Source organism: Schistocerca nitens, chromosome 9 (genome assembly GCF_023898315.1).
Source record: "Schistocerca nitens isolate TAMUIC-IGC-003100 chromosome 9, iqSchNite1.1, whole genome shotgun sequence".
Lineage (NCBI taxonomy): Eukaryota > Metazoa > Arthropoda > Insecta > Orthoptera > Acrididae > Schistocerca > Schistocerca nitens.
In genome coordinates, this window is record NC_064622.1 from 259188441 (window position 1) to 259208635 (window position 20195).

A 20195-nucleotide genomic window follows, 5' to 3' on the forward strand; every position below is an offset into this window, starting at 1 on the left:
TCATTCTAGCACAGTGCGCAGGCCATCTTTTGTATTAAGACAGCGGGTTTCTAATGTACTTAAGTATCTTGTTATTTATACTGTGGTCTCCGTTTGAAGGGGGCCGTGACTTTAGTGTCTTGTATTGTAGTTTTAATATTCTTGGTTGGCAGGCCGTTAACTTCTCTTGACTTTATGCTCGTTAATGGGGAGCTGCTGGTGAAAATTTTGAATTATTAACTGTAAGAAGTGAATAATTTTCCATGTGATTTATTTGAAGTTCTCTTTCTGTTGGGGTTGTTAAAGGGGGCGTCAAACGCATAAACCTGTGGTGAAGGCGATCGCAAACATTGGGTGGCTTGAGCTGTGTCTGCTTTTACCTCCCAGGAGTATCTGGAGAAACGTTGGAAAGAGGCATAACCGTGTCGCCTCTGTGGTGCAGACGAGACAGTAATTTCTTGTCGGTGTGATGAACACTGCGTTATAGATAGGCAATATCTGTTCTCTCAAATCTGGAAATTGAGCACTGCTGTATTTATCAGGTATCAAAATACTCATTACGTTTTTAAAATTGCATTCTAATTTCGTACGTAAAGTTGAATTATTTCAACAATTGAACCGCTGGGCCAGCCGGAGTGGCCGAGCGGTTCTCGGCGCTTCAGTCTGGAACCGCGTGACTGCTACGGTCGCAGGTTCGAATCCTGCCTCGGGCATGGCTGTGTGTGATATCCTTAGGTTAGTTAGGTTTAAGTAGCTCTAAGTTCCATGGGACTGATGACCATAGATGTTAAGTCCCATAGTGCTCAGAGCCAATTGAAGCATTTGAAGCTGCTGTTATTTAGAACCTTCCAGGAGGCACCAACAAACTCGCATTACAGAAATTGGTGACATGGCTGCCTTGACAGTAAAGATCTGCGCTGATATCAGCAACTACTATTTTTTCTTTACACAATCCTCCAGTATTTGTCGCCACGGAGTTATCCTCTTTCTGTTAAGAGAACGAATGAAGCTACTTGCGCCTTATCTAGCATAGAGATGTGATTTTCATCACGTGCATGCAGCAGGGGACGAATCTGAACTCTAACAACAATTATTTGTAGGATCATCAGGATTCTTTTCTGAGTGCCCAAAATCTTGGAATCCTTGCCTCCAGTAGCCCATTAACTTTCTCACTGTAAACCACTTCAGATGTTGGTCATGAGGTATACGTCGTGTTTATAAAGAAAACGTTTTCATTAATTCACGGTATGGATGACACTGCGGCTGGTCAGTACCTTTGGGCTTTCATGGGCTGTTCGGGCAGAGTTTAGTTTATACGGTTAAATACTCTTTTGTCTCTTCGGCCTTTGTGTTAATAGTGTACAGTATTAGTTGTACGTAAGTAGGGTATGGCGGTAAAGGATTATGTATGTATGTATGTATGTATGTATGTATGTAGAGTTGGACGATACGCACTTCGTGTGCGATGTACCATGGGATGCAGTGGTAGAGCGACAGAACAAAGCTATGCTTAGCGAAGGCAACCTCGTTGCAATCCATTTGCATCTGTACGTAGGCGCTTGTAAGAATCGGACCCTTTTTACGTCAGCATGGGGGATCTTGACAGTGAGTCGTACTCCTATGTCGAAAGATGCGATCTTGAGAACACGTGAAAAGAAATATACTACTGTAGGTAAAGTACACAGGGAAAGCGTGAACTCCACCAACAAAATCAAATATGATTGTAGTGCGGAAGATCAGGCAACCATAAAGCAGTTTTTTGCTCGATTCTTATAGTTTTGAGTACTGTTTCATTAGACTGCTATGATCGATTTTATATGTAAGATCTATGTAACAACTATTCAACAAATGACGTGCTCCCACAATAACGCAACAAATATTTACAATTTACTTCAAAGAAATTACGTAGTCATATTTACACCAATGAGGAAAGATAATTAAATATAATTTAAAGCAAAGGCATAGTAGATTAACTGGCGAGTTTCAGAAAAATAAATATAATCTTCTTAATGTTAAGTACGTATACAGGGTGAGTCACCTAACGTTACCGCTGGATATATTTCGTAAACCACATCAAATACTGACGAATCGATTCCACAGACCGAACGTGAGGAGAGGGGCTAGTGTAATTGGTTAATACAAACCATAAAAAAATGCACGGAAGTATGTTTTTTAACACAAACCTACGTTTTTTAAATGGAACCTAGTTAGTTTTGTTAGCACATCTGAACATATAAACAAATACGTAATCAGTGCCGTTTGTTGCATTGTAAAATGTTAATTACATCCGGAGATATTGTAACCTAAAGTTGACGCTTGAGTACCACTCCTCCGCTGTTCCATCGTGTGTATCGGAGAGCACCGAATTACGTAGGGATCCAAAAGGAACGGTGATGGACCTTATGTACAGAATAGACTGAAACAGCACATTACGTCGACGTGCTAACACCTTTTTATTGGTCTTTTTCACTGACGCACATGTACATTACCATGAGGGGTGAGGTACACGTACACGCGTGGTTTCCGTTTTCAATTACGGAGTGGAATAGTGTGTGTCCCGACATGTCAGGCCAATAGATGTTCAATGTGGTGGCCATCATTTGCTGCACACAATTGCAGTCTCTGGCGTAATGAATGTCGTACACGTCGCAGTACATCTGGTGTAATGTCGCCGCAGGCTGCCACAATACGTTGTTTCATATCCTCTGGGGTTGTAGGCACATCACGGTACACATTCTCCTTTAACGTACCCCACAGAAAGAAGTCCAGAGGTGTAAGATCAGGAGAACGGCTGGCCAATTTATGCGTCCTCCACGTCCTATGAAACGCCCGTCGAACATCCTGTCAATTGCGGAATGTGCAGGTGCACCATCATGCTGATACCACATACGTCGACGCGTTTCCAGTGGGACATTTTCAAGCAACGTTGGCAGATCATTCTGTAGAAACGCGATGTATGTTGCAGTGCTCTCCGATACACACGATCGAACAGCGGAGGAGTGGTACTCAAGCGTCAAATTTAGGATACAATATCTCCGGATCTAATTAACATTTTACAATGCAACAAACGGCACTGACTGCGTATTTGTTTATATGTTCAGATGTGCTAACAAAACTAACGGGGTTCCATTTAAAAAACGTAGGTTTGTGTTAAACATACTTCCGTGCATTTTTGTATGTTTTGTATTAACCAAATACATTAGCCCCTCTCCTCATGTTCGGTCTGTGGAATCGATTCGTCAGTATTTGATGTGGTTTACGAAATATATCCATCGGTCACGTTAGGTGACTCACCCTGTATATATGCTTTACAAGAAACTGCTCCAAAGTAACGTGCTCCTAAAATAGCGATAAACCTTTCTGATTTATTTTATGACCATTTCATGCGGTCATAGGAGCAAGGACGTACATGGCATAATACACTGGTAAAGAATCATCCATCGAGTAAGTTATAATGCACCTACTATACCTATAGATATAATTTTTTCCTATGTCAGCATCACAAGTGTCACCAATGTATCCAGTATAATGCTTCGGTTTTAGATACTTCAAAATAGCCTAAGGCCGAAATTGTACAGCCGTACATGAAATAAAGAGAATGACCGCTGAAGGCATCACAAAATCATTCAAAAAGTTTCGCAAGTTGTGGGGGATATTTCAGTATTTGGGTATGAGAGACCCGTGGTCCCTGGTGGTTCGTTACGGAGTACTTTCATTTCGATCAATTTCTTGCCGCCATTTAATTTTTTATCTGTGGTGCACCGAACATATCTACACAACAGTGGAAATATCGACAGTATGTATCCTGTGTATTGTTTGGGAACTCAGACTTCGCCCTCAAGCTTGCATTCAGTACTGCTCGGATTTGATTTTTTTCCGGTAGTGTTAGTCACACACTGAGGTAACAAAAGTCATGGGATAGCGATATGCACAAATACAGATGGCCTTAGTGTCGCTTAAACAAGGTATAAAAGGCAGTGCATTGGCGGAGCTGTCATTTCTACTCACGCAATTAATATAAATAGGCTTCCGACGTTATTGTGACAGCACGACGGGGATTAACAGACTTCGAACGCAAAATGGTAGTTGGAGGTAGAAGCGTGGGACAGCCGGTTTCGGAAATGTGAGGGAGTTCAGTATTTCGAGATCCACAGGCTCAAAAGTGTGCCGAGAATACCAAATTTCAGGCATTACCTATCACCATGGACAACGCAGTGGGCGGCGGCCTTCACATAACGACCGAGAGCAGCTTCGTTTGCGTATAATTGACAATGCTAACAGATAAGCAGCACTGCCTGAAGTAACCACAGAAATCAATGTGGGATGTGCGACGAACGTGTCCGTTACGGCAGTGCTGCGGAACGTGGCGTTAATAGGCAATGGCAGCAGACTACCGATTCGAGTGCCTTTGCTAACAGTACAACCCTTGCAGTGCCTGTCCTGGGCTTGTGACCATATCGGTTGGACCTTAGACGACTGGAAAACTTTGGCATGGGTAGATGACACCAGATTTCATTTGGTGAGAGTTGACGGTAAGGTTAGTGTGTGGCGCAGACCCCACGAAGCCATGGACCCAAGCTATCACCAATACAGTTTGGAAGTTGTTGCTGACTCCATAATCGTGTGTGCCGTGTTTACATGGAATGGGCTGTGTCCTCTGGTCCATCTGAACCGATCATTGACTGTAAATGGTTATGTTCGACTACTTGGAGGACATTTGCAGCCATTCATGTACTTCATGTTCCCAAACAACAGTGGAATTTTATGGATGACATGTCACTGGGCCACAGCTGTTTGCGATTGGTTTGAAGAACATTCTGGATAATTCGAGCGAATGATTTGGCCACACAGATCACCCGACATGGGACGTAGTCGAGAGGTCAGTTCGAGCGCAGAATCCTGCAAAGCCAACACTTCCGCATATATTAAAGGCTATAGAGGCAGTACGGCTCAGTATTTCTGCAAGGGGCTTCCAAAGGCTTTTTCGGTCCATGTCATGTCGAGCTGCTTTACTACGGCTGGCAAAAGGACCGACACGATATTAGGAGGTGTCCCGTGACTGTTGTCACCTCAGTGTGTTACTCTGTGTGACGAGCCATCGGAGACGACGGGTCCCTGATACTAAAATACTCTGAATATACCCCTGAACACTGTCTAAATAATGTCGGAATTCGGGTGTACGCAGTATGTCGTCGTTCAAGAAACTATACCCCGTAACTGGCTATTCTGATTCTAGAGGTATCAGTAAATTACCATAATTGACTTAGCGCATACGCTGTTACCGCGGGAACGGTGAAATTTCGGTTGTTGCCTTGAAAATGAAGCTGAAATAATACTGCGTAACAAAGTAAAAAAGTGTAAATTTCATGTAACTGCAAAAGAATGAAACAACACGCAACTGGAGCTTGGTTGCTCCATGAGGCTGTGCGCGGGCTACAGCGAAGTTGCAACTCCAGAAGGCTACACGAAAGGCAGAAGAAGATCGGCGATTCGTGCTGTGGCTGGCAGCTGTCACTCACTTTCAGAAACAAATCTCCACTTTCATACGCTACTTTCAAGTGAGCAAGGATTTTCTTTCTGAGCGAAAAAATCGTCTTGCATCAACTGTAGCTTCTACTCGAGATACTTTACAATCAATGACAATGTGCTATGGCTGTCCGCGCTTTTGAATTTACGCGGCAGTCCTAAACACTCATTCACGCGGTATTGTTTCTTTAACTACAATATATAACGTTAACTTTAACACATCAATGTGACCCAGCAGCCACTGCTAATTAAGACACAAATGTATTACTTACTTTGTCTGCTAGTGGGCACTGTTTTAAATAAATAGAGAAAGTTGAAAATTTGTGCAGGACCGGGATTCGAACCCCTAGGCCAGGAGACACGGGTTCGAATCCTGGTCCGGCACAAATTTTCGTCTTATCCCATTGATTTCCATCAATGCCCACTCGCAGCCAGTGTCAGTAATTCATTTGTGTCTTGACACATCAGTCTTGCAAGTCAGCAGAGGCAGTGAGAGACTCTGAACTGCACCGACATTTTCGAGACTCGTCAGGCTTCTTTGCTGAATTTGTGCAAATAAGAAAGACCTTGTCTCTAGTGGTCCATTACCTTTGCCACTATGCACCACAGCAGACATGTGTCGTATCTGTAAGGAAAAAGTTTTCATTGACTATTGATAGTTGCTACACGTACGTCGCTTACTGTGCAACGGAATGCAGTGGAGGAAAGGCACAACAAAATTTTGAATAGCTGTTCCCACAACAGAGAGAACCTCACGACCATAGATCATCTCTGTACGTAGACACTTAGGTGAATATAACCATTCCGCGTCGGTGTTGGGGGATACTTACCACTGGGCGTAGGTCAAAAGATCTGATATGAAAGAAACGTGAGAAAGAAATCTACTGTGGTCAAAGTATGTGATAAGTTGGTCACACGTGACAAGTTGAAACTGTGAGCTGGACCAGGACTCTAACGCGGAAGCCAACCTTTCCGATGTAGTGGGGAAGTACACCCCCTCCCCCACTAGCCACATAACCACATCCACATGCTTACGCCTATACTCACAACTTTCCACGTACAAAGCTCCAAAGTTCCGCGGACTTCTGGGTAACATTATGTACACATCTGGGCTTAGACATCACCGATCTGTTTCCAAAGCGACCGGCAGCGAGTGCACTCACCTACGGTGTCCTGCTTCTCGCGGTCGGCGTGGAAGGCCCCCCGACGGCTGAGGGACCGCAGTCCATCCTGCAACTCGCGACGCGTCGCGTTGGACAGCGACATGGAGTCCTTGGTCAGCGTCTCCAGCACCTGCGTGCGCCGCCACAGCTCGTTGTACATGTTGGTCACCTGCGGACACGCACACCTCACTCACTCCCAGTCATCTGAGCAACGAGGAAACGCAACAACAGAAACTACAGCATTTTTCATGGGCAGCTGGAATTCGATCATTTAAAACAAAATATCCGTTCACAACTCTCTCTGTTAAAATTTCAGCAGAACGAGATGAGTAGAAATCATTTATTTTCCGTCTCTGGGCGGAGAGATTAATATAAGCTGTTCACTCGATAGCGCAGGCTATACAGATTCAGTAATTGAGGTCTGCAGCTCGTAGTTTAGGGACTAGCATTGCTGCCTCTGGATCATGGGGGTCCTGGGTTCGATTCCCAGCCGGGTTGGGGATTTTCTCTGCGTGGGAAATGGTGTTTGTGTTGTCCTCATCATTTCATCGTCATTTGTGATTGTGGATATATTGGACTGTGTAACAAAATTGGACTGTGTAACAAAATTGGACTGTGTAACAAAATTGGACTGTGTAACAAAATTGGACTGTGTAACAAAATTGGACTGTGTAACAAAATTGGACTGTGTAACAAAATTGGACTGTGTAACAAAATTGGACTGTGTAACAAAATTGGACTGTGTAACAAAATTGGACTGTGTAACAAAATTGGACTGTGTAACAAAATTGGACTGTGTAACAAAATTGGACTGTGTAACAAAATTGGACTGTGTATGGGCAATGATGACCGCGCAGTTGAGCGCCCCGCACGCCAAAAATCATCTCGGTAATTGAATCATATTGCTGCTAGCACAGAAGAGCGAAACTGCCTCTTCAGCGAATGGTATACTTCAGTATGTCGTCATTCTTTGTGCTGGCTGTCGGCGCGACTGTCGAGAGCAGGCTGGGCAAGACTCAATATTACCACTGCATTTGGCCGTCGCGACAACATCGTGAGTTCCCAACGCATGGGACAAAGGATGAGCTAAACTATTGACCACAGAGTAATTGTGACGACCGTGGATAGCAACAGCAGAGCCGGCCGATGGTGGCCGAGCGGTTCTGGCGCTACAGTCTGGAACCGCGCGACCGCTACGGTCGCAGGTTCGAATCCTGCCTCGGGCATGGATGTGTGTGTTGTCGTTAGGTTAGTTAGGTTTAAGTAGTTCTAAGTTCTAGGGGACTTATGACCTCAGCAGTTGAGTCCCATAGTGCTCAGAGCCATTTGAGCCATTTTTTGAGCAACAGCAGATTGATAGGCAACACTGTAGCCAATCAGTGCCCAGTGCAGTGTCAGACAGCATCAAACAATGAGAAATCATACTACTCAAAAGCACGCCCTCACTATAGCGCAAGAACGTTACCGCCACACATACACTATCTAATCTGAAGTATCTGGACACCTATTAGTGGACATTAATACGGGTTATGTCCACCCTTTGCCTTTACGACTGCTTGAGCTCAGTTGGGAACACTTTCGGTGAAGTCTGTGGAGGAATGGCAATCCATTCTTCCTCAAGAGCCAAAACCATAGAAGATATTGATGTTGGAAGCTCGGGTGTGAAACGAGGTCCATGTTCTAACTCATAACAAATGTATTACACTCCTGGAAATTGAAATAAGAACACCGTGAATTCATTGTCCCAGGAAGGGGAAACTTTATTGACACATTCCTGGGGTCAGATACATCACATGATCACACTGACAGAACCACAGGCACATAGACACAGGCAACAGAGCATGCACAATGTCGGCACTAGTACAGTGTATATCCACCTTTCGCAGCAATGCAGGCTGCTATTCTCCCATGGAGACGATCGTAGAGATGCTGGATGTAGTCCTGTGGAACGGCTTGCCATGCCATTTCCACCTGGCGCCTCAGTTGGACCAGCGTTCGTGCTGGACGTGCAGACCGCGTGAGACGACGCTTCATCCAGTCCCAAACATGCTCAATGGGGGACAGATCCGGAGATCTTGCTGGCCAGGGTAGTTGACTTACACCTTCTAGAGCACGTTGGGTGGCACGGGATACATGCGGACGTGCATTGTCCTGTTGGAACAGCAAGTTCCCTTGCCGGTCTAGGAATGGTAGAACGATGGGTTCGATGACGGTTTGGATGTACCGTGCACTATTCAGTGTCCCCTCGACGATCACCAGTGGTGTACGGCCAGTGTAGGAGATCGCTCCCCACACCATGATGCCGGGTGTTGGCCCTGTGTGCCTCGGTCGTATGCAGTCCTGATTGTGGCGCTCACCTGCACGGCGCCAAACACGCATACGACCATCATTGGCACCAAGGCAGAAGCGACTCTCATCGCTGAAGACGACACGTCTCCATTCGTCCCTCCATTCACGCCTGTCGCGACACCACTGGAGGCGGGCTGCACGATGTTGGGGCGTGAGCGGAAGACGGCCTAACGGTGTGCGGGACCGTAGCCCAGCTTCATGGGAGACGCTTGCGAATGGTCCTCGCCGATACCCCAGGAGCAACATGTCCCTAATTTGCTGGGAAGTGGCGGTGCGGTCCCCTACGGCACTGCGTAGGATCCTACGGTCTTGGCGTGCATCCGTGCGTCGTTGCGGTCCGGTCCCAGGTCGACGGGCACGTGCACCTTCCGCCGACCACTGGCGACAACATCGATGTACTGTGGAGACCTCACGCCCCACGTGTTGAGCAATTCGGCGGTACGTCCACCCGGCCTCCCGCATGCCCACTATACGCCCTCGCTCAAAGTCCGTCAACTGCACATACGGTTCACGTCCACGCTGTCGCGGCATGCTACCAGTGTTAAAGACTGCGATGGAGCTCCGTATGCCACGGCAAACTGGCTGACACTGACGGCGGCGGTGCACAAATGCTGCGCAGCTAGCGCCATTCGACGGCCAACACCGCGGTTCCTGGTGTGTCCGCTGTGCCGTGCGTGTGATCATTGCTTGTACAGCCCTCTCGCAATGTCCGGAGCAAGTATGGTGGGTCTGACACACCGGTGTCAATGTGTTCTTTTTTCCATTTCCAGGAGTGTATATTCTGTTCAGGTTGGGACTTGTTGCAGGCCAGTCCATTTCAAGAATGTTATTGTCCACAAACCACTCCCCTGACTGGATGCATCCACTTTTAGCAGACCATCTTTCTTCTGCTTTACGGCAAGATGCATTGTCATGCTGATACAATCGTCTTCTTCAGACGATTCCCCTATTTTACGCAGTACACAATGCTGCAAAACGTGTTCATCCGTTTCAACATTTTCTTAAATGCGAAAAGGTGAGCAGAAACTAATCGCAAGAAAAACCCTAATACAGTTACACCACCTCCCTCATACTTCGCTGTTGGTGTTGCGCATAATGGCGGGCGAGGTTCTTCATGCATTCGCCAAACCGATCCTTCTTTCGCATTGCCACAGTGTATACCGTGATTAATCACTCCAAATCCATTGTTTACAGTCTTCCACTGTCCAGTGGCGTCGCCTTTTAGACAACGTCAAGCATCAGTTAGCTTTCACGCTTTTCCATGAGCAGACTGCAGGCTATCAAGCGAAACTACTCTCGTCACCCTTTGGTCTCTGCTGCCCATAACCTTCTCTCTGCCATTGAGCGTGCCGCCTGTTCAGTCGTCTTTCTCTGCGTCCCAAGTCACGTGGGCATCCCAGGGAATGAACTGGCTGACGGTTTGGCTAGAGAGCAGATACTTACACCCCCCCCCCCCAATTTCATTTCATGATTCCAGCTGCGGATATTCAGATCTACGTCAAATCTCTCTCTGCTCGAAAGTGGAATTCCACCTGGAGCGCTACTGCTCATAGTAATAAACTCCGCACAATCAAGAAGTCTACTGCAGTGTGGCGCTCTTCCTTCCGCTCTTCTCGGAAGGAGTCCACTGTTTTATGCCGTTCACGCATTGGTCATACCCGGCTCACCCATTGTTTACTCCTACGTAATGACCCACCTCCACAGTGTGGTTGTGGAGCCAGACTGACGATGTCTCACATATTGGCGGAATGTCCCCTTCTTTCGGCCCTTCGTGCTAAGAAAGTCGTCCCGATTTCTTAACTTTAATATTAGTAGACGATCTCCGGATGGTTGAACTAGTCCTCAGTTACCTCCGTGAAAGTGGTTTTTCTTTCCAATTATAAGGTTCTACCTTAGTCTTGGAGCAGTGGCAGGTTGGGGGTGGTTGGGACTTCTTTTACAGTCTTCTCGGCCTGTGACCTCATGACCGCCCCCCTTTTCTTCCAGTTTTTAGATTTGGTCTCACCATTTATGTCTTTACTGTGTGTGTTTAATGATCACTATCTTATTATTTGACTCCCCTGACTGGATGCGTCCACTTTTAGCAGACCCTCTTTCTTCTGTAATTCACTTTGGAATCGCGGGACTGATGACCTCGCCATTTGGACCCATAACCCCTCTCAATTAATCAATTAAGGAGCTGCTCGTCCATTTTACCCCATTCTTTCTCTCTCTCTTTCTCTCTGTGCACAGTAACTGCTAGCTGACTGCTGCACACTTTGAAACTCTGGCGTGATTCCTTCCGCCGATTTCGTGCATTTTTTGCGGCATCGTCGGCCGTCGGCAGTTCCAGACGTTCTCTGTTCGTCGGTACAAGAGGTCTGTCTAGCCTTCGCGTTTCCACTTGACAGTGACATCACCAACAATCGACTTGGGCAGAATTGTAAGAGTTGAAATGTCCCTGATGGATCTGTTACTAAGGTGACGTCCAACGACTAGCCCACGTTATAAGTCACAGAGTTTCCCTGATAGAACCATTCTGGTGCTACTGATTCTCCACTGGCAACAAAATACTCCGCACTTCCTTTTATACTGGCTGGTCCGCCTCTCGTGACAGCTAACGGTCGATTCCACTTTACATAGGTTTTTCAGGATACTTTCGATCAGAGAGTATTTTCCAGTCCAGTGGTATAATCTCCTATGAGTATAAGGGCAGCCACCGAGCTTTCAGCTACTGATTGATATTGGAGTAGAGGGAAATTTAACCATGCCTCACGGGTCAAAGCGAAGCTGGCGACCGTTATTTGAATTGACTTAGCAAGCGTAGGAGTGCATTTAATTAATCTGGGTCTGCCAATAAACGTTTCCGATTAATTTTGCGGCTCACTACGTCGCGTTATTTGCCTCGCGCTCCGCATATCGCTATAAAGGCATCCTCTCACAGGACGTGGAATGCATTCATGGACGAGGAACTGGTAGTTCAATGACGTCTCAGCATCGGATGGCACGTTTCACAACAGTGCAAAGCTTGAAAGGAAGACTGTCAAGTCATATTTTTGGTTCGTGGAGAGGAATGTGACCAGTGCGATACAACATCGCTTTTACGTTGCAAGCAGAACGCTGTAGACGCCTTATTGGATTAAGTCATATAGTTGAACTCTGTATTTGGTTGCTTTGGTATTGAAAGTACTTGTTACGAATAGAACCTGTTTCCAAGCAGCGGCGCTTTGAGAATCTCGAAAACGCATCTTTTTGGTGCGATTTGTTTGGTATAAAGACTGTAAACTACATATGTGTAGTAAACGCTTCTCTTACTTCGTGCTTTTTGTTTATAACTTGTGTCGTGTGAAACTATGCAGTTTCAATGCTAAGATTGCATTGATGATTTATCAAAAGGGCGTCGTTTTTGGTACGAAGCGTTACAATTAAATATCAAATAATGACGTCTATAGTTACAGCCTTCAGATATTCGTACAAGTTATATAACACTCAACTTAGACACTACTACAGTGTTAAAACTTTAGCCTAGATTGGAGAATCGTGAATTGCAAAGGGAAAGGAACAGGTTCGCAGTTGACTAATCTATATTTTTTCACCTTTTTTCAAAAAGATTCTGGGGCTTTCTTATTAATTTAATACTATAAATAAGTATGCTATTCGTCAGGGGAGAGTTTTTTTGTTTTTGTGAATGTACCAGCGAACATGGGCCGATGTACTACAATACTGCAGACTACATTACTGGCTGTTTCACTCGCCATTCAGTGAAGTTCATGCTGTAAGGGGGACAACATAGCTAGCATATACTCACGGGAACAAATGTATATCTTCATAGACTCAATCAAGGAGCGGCAGTATTTATTTAGCCCTAAAGTACGAATTACCACAACAGACATTCGCGATTTTCTCCGCTCTTCTTCGTTGATTGCGAACAGTGTTAACGCACCTATTTTACGCGCGTCCATTTTCGTAGGCTGTGTGATTTGCTCTCCAGATGCAGATTTGCGATCGCAAATCGCGGTGAGGAACACGTTCTGTGGGATGTTACCAGGTCGTTTCGGAGCGTGCAGCAAGCACGACGGGTGCTGTGTCTGGCGCGCTTCGGGGAGATAGCGCGGCGCGTGTTGGGACGGGTTGAGAGTGCATGCGTTGTGGCCGCGGACGCTTTTGCGATTTCGTGCCCCGCTACAGAAACTCCGAGGATGGACGGAAGGAACTTTTTACGCTCTGTATGCAGGTTATTTCTCGGTTGCAACATTCAAAACGCAGTTGCTAAAGCGGCAGTAATATCGTAAGCGTATTAACGCTTCTGAAGATTAGGTGAAAGATAGAAACAGTGTCTGCGGAAATAATGCAGATAAGTGGATAGTCTCCGTATTTCTTCATTAACTAAGCCGAAAACCGTCGTCTATAATAATATATAAAAGCAAGACGTTGGTAACGAAACCCTCTAAAAGTTCTTGACCGATTTTCTTAAAATTTTTCTCTGTACGCTAATAAACATTCAGACGGGCATGGGCTATATATTTCTTTAAAGAACAATGTATTGGTTTTATTTAAAATCAACTGCGAGAAAGAAATGCTGTGCTATGAATCGCGAGTGATAATAGCACGACATCGCCTGCAGCGCCTCTACTGGGCTCGAGAGCATATCGCTTGCACCCTAGACGTTTAGAAAACCGCAGCCTGGTCAGACGAGCCCCGATTTCAGTTGGCAAGAGCTGATGGTACGGTTCGAGTGTAGCACAGACCTCACGAAGCGACAGCAAAGCATTTAAACCATTAGACATGTCGTTTTTACCATATTACACTAGGGTGACAAAAGTCAGGGGATCCTTCTGATATCGTGTCACACCTCTTTGTGCCACACCTAGTGCAGGATTTTGTCCACGTGCTGACCTCTCGATTATGTCCCATATACGTTCGTGGGATTCATGTCGGGCGATCTGGATGGCCAAATCATTCGCTCTAATTGTCCAGAATGTTCTTCAAACCAATGACGAACAATTGTGGCCCGGTGACATGGCCCATTGTTGTCTGTAAAAATTCCATCGTTGTTTGGGAACATAAACTCCATGTAAGGCAGAAAATGGTCTCCAAGTAGCCGAACGTAACTATTTTTAGTCAATGATCGGTTCAGTTGGACCAGAGGACACAGTCCATTCCATGTAAACACAGCAGACACCGTTATGGAACCACCACCAGCTTGCACAGTGCCTTGTTTACAACTTGGTCCATGGCTTCGTGAGGTCTGTGCTACACTCGAAGCGTACCATCAGGTGTTGCCAACTGAAATTGGGGCTCGTCTGATCAGGCTGCGGTTTTCTAAACGTCTAGGGTGCAAGCGATATGCTCTCGAGCCCAGTAGAGGCGCTGCAGGCGATGTCGTGCTATTATCACTCGCGTCGGTCGACTGCTGCCATCATGCAGTGTTGTTTGTCTGTTAGTGCTGACAACTGTATGCAAACACTGCTGCTCTTGGTCGTTGAGCAAACGCCGTCGGCCACTGAGCTGTCGTGTGAAAAGTAGTGTGTCTGTATCTCGCAATATTGGACTCCCTAATGATTTCCGAAATGGAATGCCTCGTGCGTCTAGCTCCAACTACCATTCCGCATTCAGAGTCTGTTAAGTCCCGTAGTGCGCCCGTAATCACGTCGGAAACCTTTTTACACGAATCACCTGAGTACAAGTGACACCTTCGCTAATGCACTGTCCTTCTGTACATTAGCCGGCCTCTGTGGCCGAGCGGTTCTAGGCCCTTCAGTTCGGAACCGCGCTGCTGCAGCTGCTACGGTCGCAGGTTCGAATCCTGCCTCGGGCATGGATGTGTGTGATGTCCTTAGGTTAGTTAGGTGCACGTAGTTCTACGTCTAGGGGGCTGATGACCTCAGATGTTAAGTCCCATAGTGCTTAGAGCCATTTGAACCTTCTCTACATTGTGTACGCGATACTACGGCGGCGCGCGCGCGTGTGTGTGTGTGTGTGTGTGTGTGTGTGTGTGTGTGTGTGTGTGTGTGTGTGTGTGTGTGTATCGCCAACCTGACTTTGATCACCTCAGTGTATATTGTTTCTCGTTATATATAATTTTAAACAAAAATTATATACACAGCAGTTTGCTGTTTTGTCTTCTTCCTCGCAGCCGATTTGTGAACTGAAAACAGGAATGTTGTATTTATGGCTTTCCGGTTTGTGATTAGACTACTACTATGGAGTCTGAATCGTCCGAAACTTCGTAGCTAATCCTACCCGTTCGCAGATTAAAACAATGCAAAATTCTGCCATTGAAGCTACTATCCTCCCATATGCAGCTCTTTCGCATACCCCATATGCAAATGTTTCCAACCAATTTATCCATTAATTTTAAGTGACTTCAGTTGCCAATCAAAGTTTCGTTTGCAGTAACAATAAATAAGATCAGAGAGGGGGGTGAGGAGGAGAGGTACAGAGGGGGAAAGGGAGGAAAGGGAGGAAATGCACATGGAGAGGGGGTGGGAGCAGCAGATGGAAGGAGAGCGGGAGATGGGGTGGCTGTTGGTAAGAGAGGAGGTGGTGGCGGTGGAGGACCGAAAGACCGGGGGAGGGGGGGGGAGAGAAAATTAGATTAGGACGTAGATCCGTACATATTTGGCAGTTGCGAAGCTTTGCCGGGTTCACCGGTAATGGATAAAATAAAAATTCGGCAGCAGAGCGCTGACTTGCCTTGTTTGCGAGGTTGCTGACTTGCTTCTCCATGGCGACGACGACCTTCTCGACGTAGTCGCTGGGGTCTGGCACACCAGGTCCGGAGGACGCCTGGTCGCTGGCGTCGTGCAGCTCCGTGCTGGCGGAGGCCAGGGTCCGGTTGAAGTCGTAGCGCAGCTGCGCCAGCGACGACGCGATGTCCTCCAGCCGGTGCGCGCTCGAGCTGGCCAGCGCCGCCTGCCAGACCAGGGGGCGCGTCCCTCAGTTGTAGTAGTAGTAGTAGTAGTAGTAGTAGTAGTAGTAGTAACACACACACACACACACACACACACGAACCATAGCGACTATAAGCGAGTGTCAGGTGGAGTTTGCGTCTATGTCCTGAACTCAGTCTGTAGTGAGACTGTACCCCCTCAAACCCCTCTTGAAGCTGTGACTGTTAGAATAACTACGACGCAGGAAATAACTGTATGCAATGTACATCTTCTTCCAGATGGTGCAGCACCCCTGAGCGTATTAGCTGCATTGATGGATTATGTCCCTAAACCTTTCCTACCTTTGGGAGATTTTAACGCCAATAACCCCTTGTGGGGTGGCACCGTGCTAATTGGCCGAGGTAGAGATGTCGAAAAGTTACTGTCCCAACTCGACCTCTGCCTCTTAAATACAGGTGCCACCACACATTTCAGTGTGGCACATGGCACATACTCGGCCATTGATCTCTCCGTCTGCAGTCCTGGCCTTCTCCCGTCTCTCCACTGGAGAGCTCATGACGACCTGTGTGGTAGTGACCACTTTCCCATCGTCGTTTCACTGCCCTGGCGTCATGCCCACAGACGCGTACCCAGATGGGCTTTAAGCAAGGTAAACTGGAAAGCCATCAACTCTGCTGTCACCGTTGAATCTCCCCCACATGTTGCCATCGATGTTGTGGTTAAGCAGGTCACTACAACGATCGCTTCTGCGGCGGAAAACGCGATCCCTCGTTTTTTAGGGTGTGCCCGACGAAAGACAGTCCCTTGGTGGTCGCCGGAAGTCGCTGAGGCAATTAAGGAGTATCGGCGAGCTCTACAGCGACAAAAGCGGCACCCTGCCCTAGAGCAACTAATAACTTTTACACTGCTCCGTGCCCGCGTTCGCCAGCTTATAAAAAGACAGAAACAGTGTTGGGAGTGGTATGTCTCGACCATTGGGTGCCAAACGTTACCTTCCGAAGTCTGGATTAAAATCAGACGTATTTTTGGGTACCAGACCCCAACAGGTGACCCTGGCGTTAACATAAATGGCGTGTTAACTACCGATGCAAACGCAATTGCCGAGCACTTTGCTGAGCACTACGCTCGAGCCTCTGCGTCGGAGAATTATCCCCCAGTCTTTCGCACTCTCAAACGGCGGATGGAAGAGAAACTTCTGTCGTTCGCTACACGCCACAGTGAACCCTATAACGCCCCACTTACCAAGTTTGAGCCTCTCAGTGCACTTGCACATTGCCCTGACACAGCTCCCTGGGCCAGATCGGATCCACAATCAGATGCTTAAACATCTCTCGTCTGACTACAAGCGACATCTCCTCGCCACCTTCAAACGGATCTGGTGCAATAGCGTCTTTCCATCGACATTGCGGGAGTGCACCATCATAGCAGTGCTCAAGCCCTGTAAAAACCCGCGTGACGTAGATAGCTATCGGCCCATCAGCCTTCCCAACGTTCTTTGTAAGCGGCTAGAACGTATGGTGTGACGGCGGTTGGGTTGGGTCTTTGAGTCACGTGGCCTACTGGCTCCATGCCAGGGCGGTTTCCACCAGGGTAGCTTTACCACTGATAATCTTGCGTCCCTCGAGTCTGCCATCCGAACAGCCTTTCCCAAACGCCAACACCTTGTTGCCGTCTTTTTTGATTTACGAAAAGCTTACGACATGAATTGTCGACATACCTTTGCCACATTATTCGAGTGGGATCTCAGAGGCCTGCTCCCGATTTTTATCCACAATTTCCTGTCGCTCCGTACTTTCCGTGTCTAGGTTGGTGCCTCCTATAGTTCCCCCCCCCCCCCCCCCCCTCCTCATATCCAGGAGTATGGAGTCCCTCAGAGCTCTGTATTGAGTGTATCTCTATTTTTAGTGGCCATTAACGGCCTAGCAGCAGCTTTAGGGCCGTCCGTCTCACATTCTCTGTATGCAGACGACTTCTGCGTTTCGTACTGCTACTCCTGTACTGGTGTTGCTGAGCGGTGCCTACAGGGAGCCATCCACAAGGCGCAGTCATGGGCTCTATCCGACGGCTTCCAGTTTTCAGCTGCAAAGTCGTTTGTTATGCACTTCTTTCGGCGTCGTACCGTTCATCCGGAACCAGAACTTTACCTTAATGCCGACCTTCTCAATGTAGTGGAGACATATTGACTCTTAGGACTGGTTTTCGACGCCCAATTGACTTGGCTTCCTGACTTTCGTCAGCGTAAGCAGAAGTGCTGGCAGCACCTCAGTGCCCTCCGTTGCCTGAGCAACACCATTTAGGGGCGCAGATCGCTCTACGCTGCTGCAGCAGCTCTATAGAGACCTTGTTCAATCTCCTCTTGACTATGGGAGTCCGGTTTATGGTTTGGCGACGTCCTCAGCGTTGCGTTTATGTGACCCAGTGCACCGCTGTGGCGTTCGAATTGCGACGGGAGCTTTTAGGACGAGTCCGGTGACCAGCAGCGTCCTGCCGGAGGCAGAAGTCCCTCCATTGAAGGTTAGGCGTGCACAGCAACTCGCCAGTTACGTTGCACACGTTCGTAGTTCTCCTGCACATCCTAATTACCGTCTCCTTTTCCCACCCACGTCGGTTCATTTCCTGCATCGGCGGCCCAGGTCGTGGCTTACAATTGCTGTTCGCTTCCGATCGCTTTTATCCGAACTGGAGTCCGTGCCTTTACCACCTATACTCGAAGTCCATTCACGAACGCCTCCATGGTGCACACCTAGGCCCCAGCTTTGTCTGGTTCTTTTGTATGGCCTTAAGGACTCGGTTAACCCCGCGGCCCTTCGCTCTCACTTCCTCTCGATTCTCTGACGTGTTCAGGGGCTCGGAAGTGGTTTACACCGACGGCTCGATGGCTGATGGCCTCGTTGGCTTCGCCTACGTTCACAGGGGCCATATTGAACAGCATTTCTTGCCTGAGGCTGCAGTGTTCTCACTGCAGAGCTGGTGGCTATATCCCGTGCTCTTGAGCACATCTGCTCATGCCCTGGGGAGTCGTTTCTTCTGTGTACTGACTCCTTTAGCAGCCTACAAGCTGTCGACAAGTGCTACTCTCGCCATCCTTTGGTAGCCACCATCCACGAGTCAGTTCATGCCCTGGAGCGGTCCAGTCGTTCAGTGGTGTTTGTGTGGGCCCTGAGACACGTTGAAATCCCAGGCAACGAACTTGCTGACAGGCTGGCCCAACAGGCTACGCGGAAACCGCTTCTGGAGAGGGGCATCTCTGAAACTGAGCTGCGTTCGTTATTTCACCGCCATGTTTTTCTGCTTTGGGAAACGGAATAGCGTAACCTCAGTACGCCCAATAAACTGCGTGTCATTAATGAGACTACGAATGTGCGGAAATCCTCCATGCGGCCCTCTCGCAGGGAGTCTGTTGTTCTGTGCCGGCTCCGCATTTGCCACGCTTGGGGCACCCACAGCTATCTTCTGTGCCGTGAAGACCCATCTCAGTGTCGGTGTGACGCCCGATCGACGATGGCCCATATTCTAGTGCACTGTCCTACCTTGACTGCCCTGCGACGAAATCTTCGGTTACCGGACTCATTGCCGCTAATTTTATCTGATAACGCCTCATGGGCTCATTTAGTTTTACGTTTTATACGTAAGCGTGGGTTTTATCATTTGATCTAAGTTTTCGATGTCCTTTGTCCCTCTGTGTCGTCCACCCTAGTGCTTTTAGGGTGGAGGTTTTAATGTGTTGGAGTGGCTGGCTTCTCCTTTTTATTTTTTATTTTTGTGGTCAGCCAGCCATGTGTAATGTGCTTTCTTGTTTTAATCTTTTCTGCCTGTTTCTCTTTGTGGTTTTCTTGCCCTCTTTTGTTCCTTGTAATGTTTGTTGGCTTTCTGTCGTTCTTCCTTCCTTTTGGTTTTGCGCTCTACGTCTCGCTTGTTTTAGTCTTTCTCTTTTATATTTGTTTTATCAGGAGGAAGGGACCAATGACCCCCTCCCCCCCCCCCCCTTTAAATCAATCAATCAACCAACCAACATGCTGGATACTAACGTATTGCGCAGAGACAGAATAAAATATTTGAATTTCAGTCCACAGTAAGTACTGTATAGGCCACTAATCAGACGCAGATGGGTGTAAGCTGCAGTAGTAAATCACAACCACCAAAGATAAACTGAGTTTTCAAACTGCACTTTTTTTTCTGAAACAGATCTATGAAGCGTCTAGTCGACCGTAGCGTATGTTACCATGAAACATACATCAAAAGTGATACTGTTGGCATTTCTTACTGAGTGCCTGTAGTGCTGCGTTTTTAATTCGGGGGTTATGGA

At 47.3% G+C, this 20195-nt stretch overlaps 1 protein-coding gene across 1 annotated transcript in view; it reads right to left on the reverse strand.

The window, feature by feature from the left end:
* The window catches only part of LOC126203955 (uncharacterized), a 253425-nt gene that overhangs the window by 16782 nt on the left and 216448 nt on the right, over positions 1 to 20195 (reverse strand). The window contains exons 5-6 of the mRNA XM_049938348.1: positions 15693 to 15911; positions 6669 to 6837 (exon numbers count right to left, since the gene is read on the reverse strand). Coding sequence (XP_049794305.1) covers positions 6669 to 6837; positions 15693 to 15911 — 388 coding nt within the window. The remainder of the gene's footprint in view (positions 1 to 6668; positions 6838 to 15692; positions 15912 to 20195) is intronic.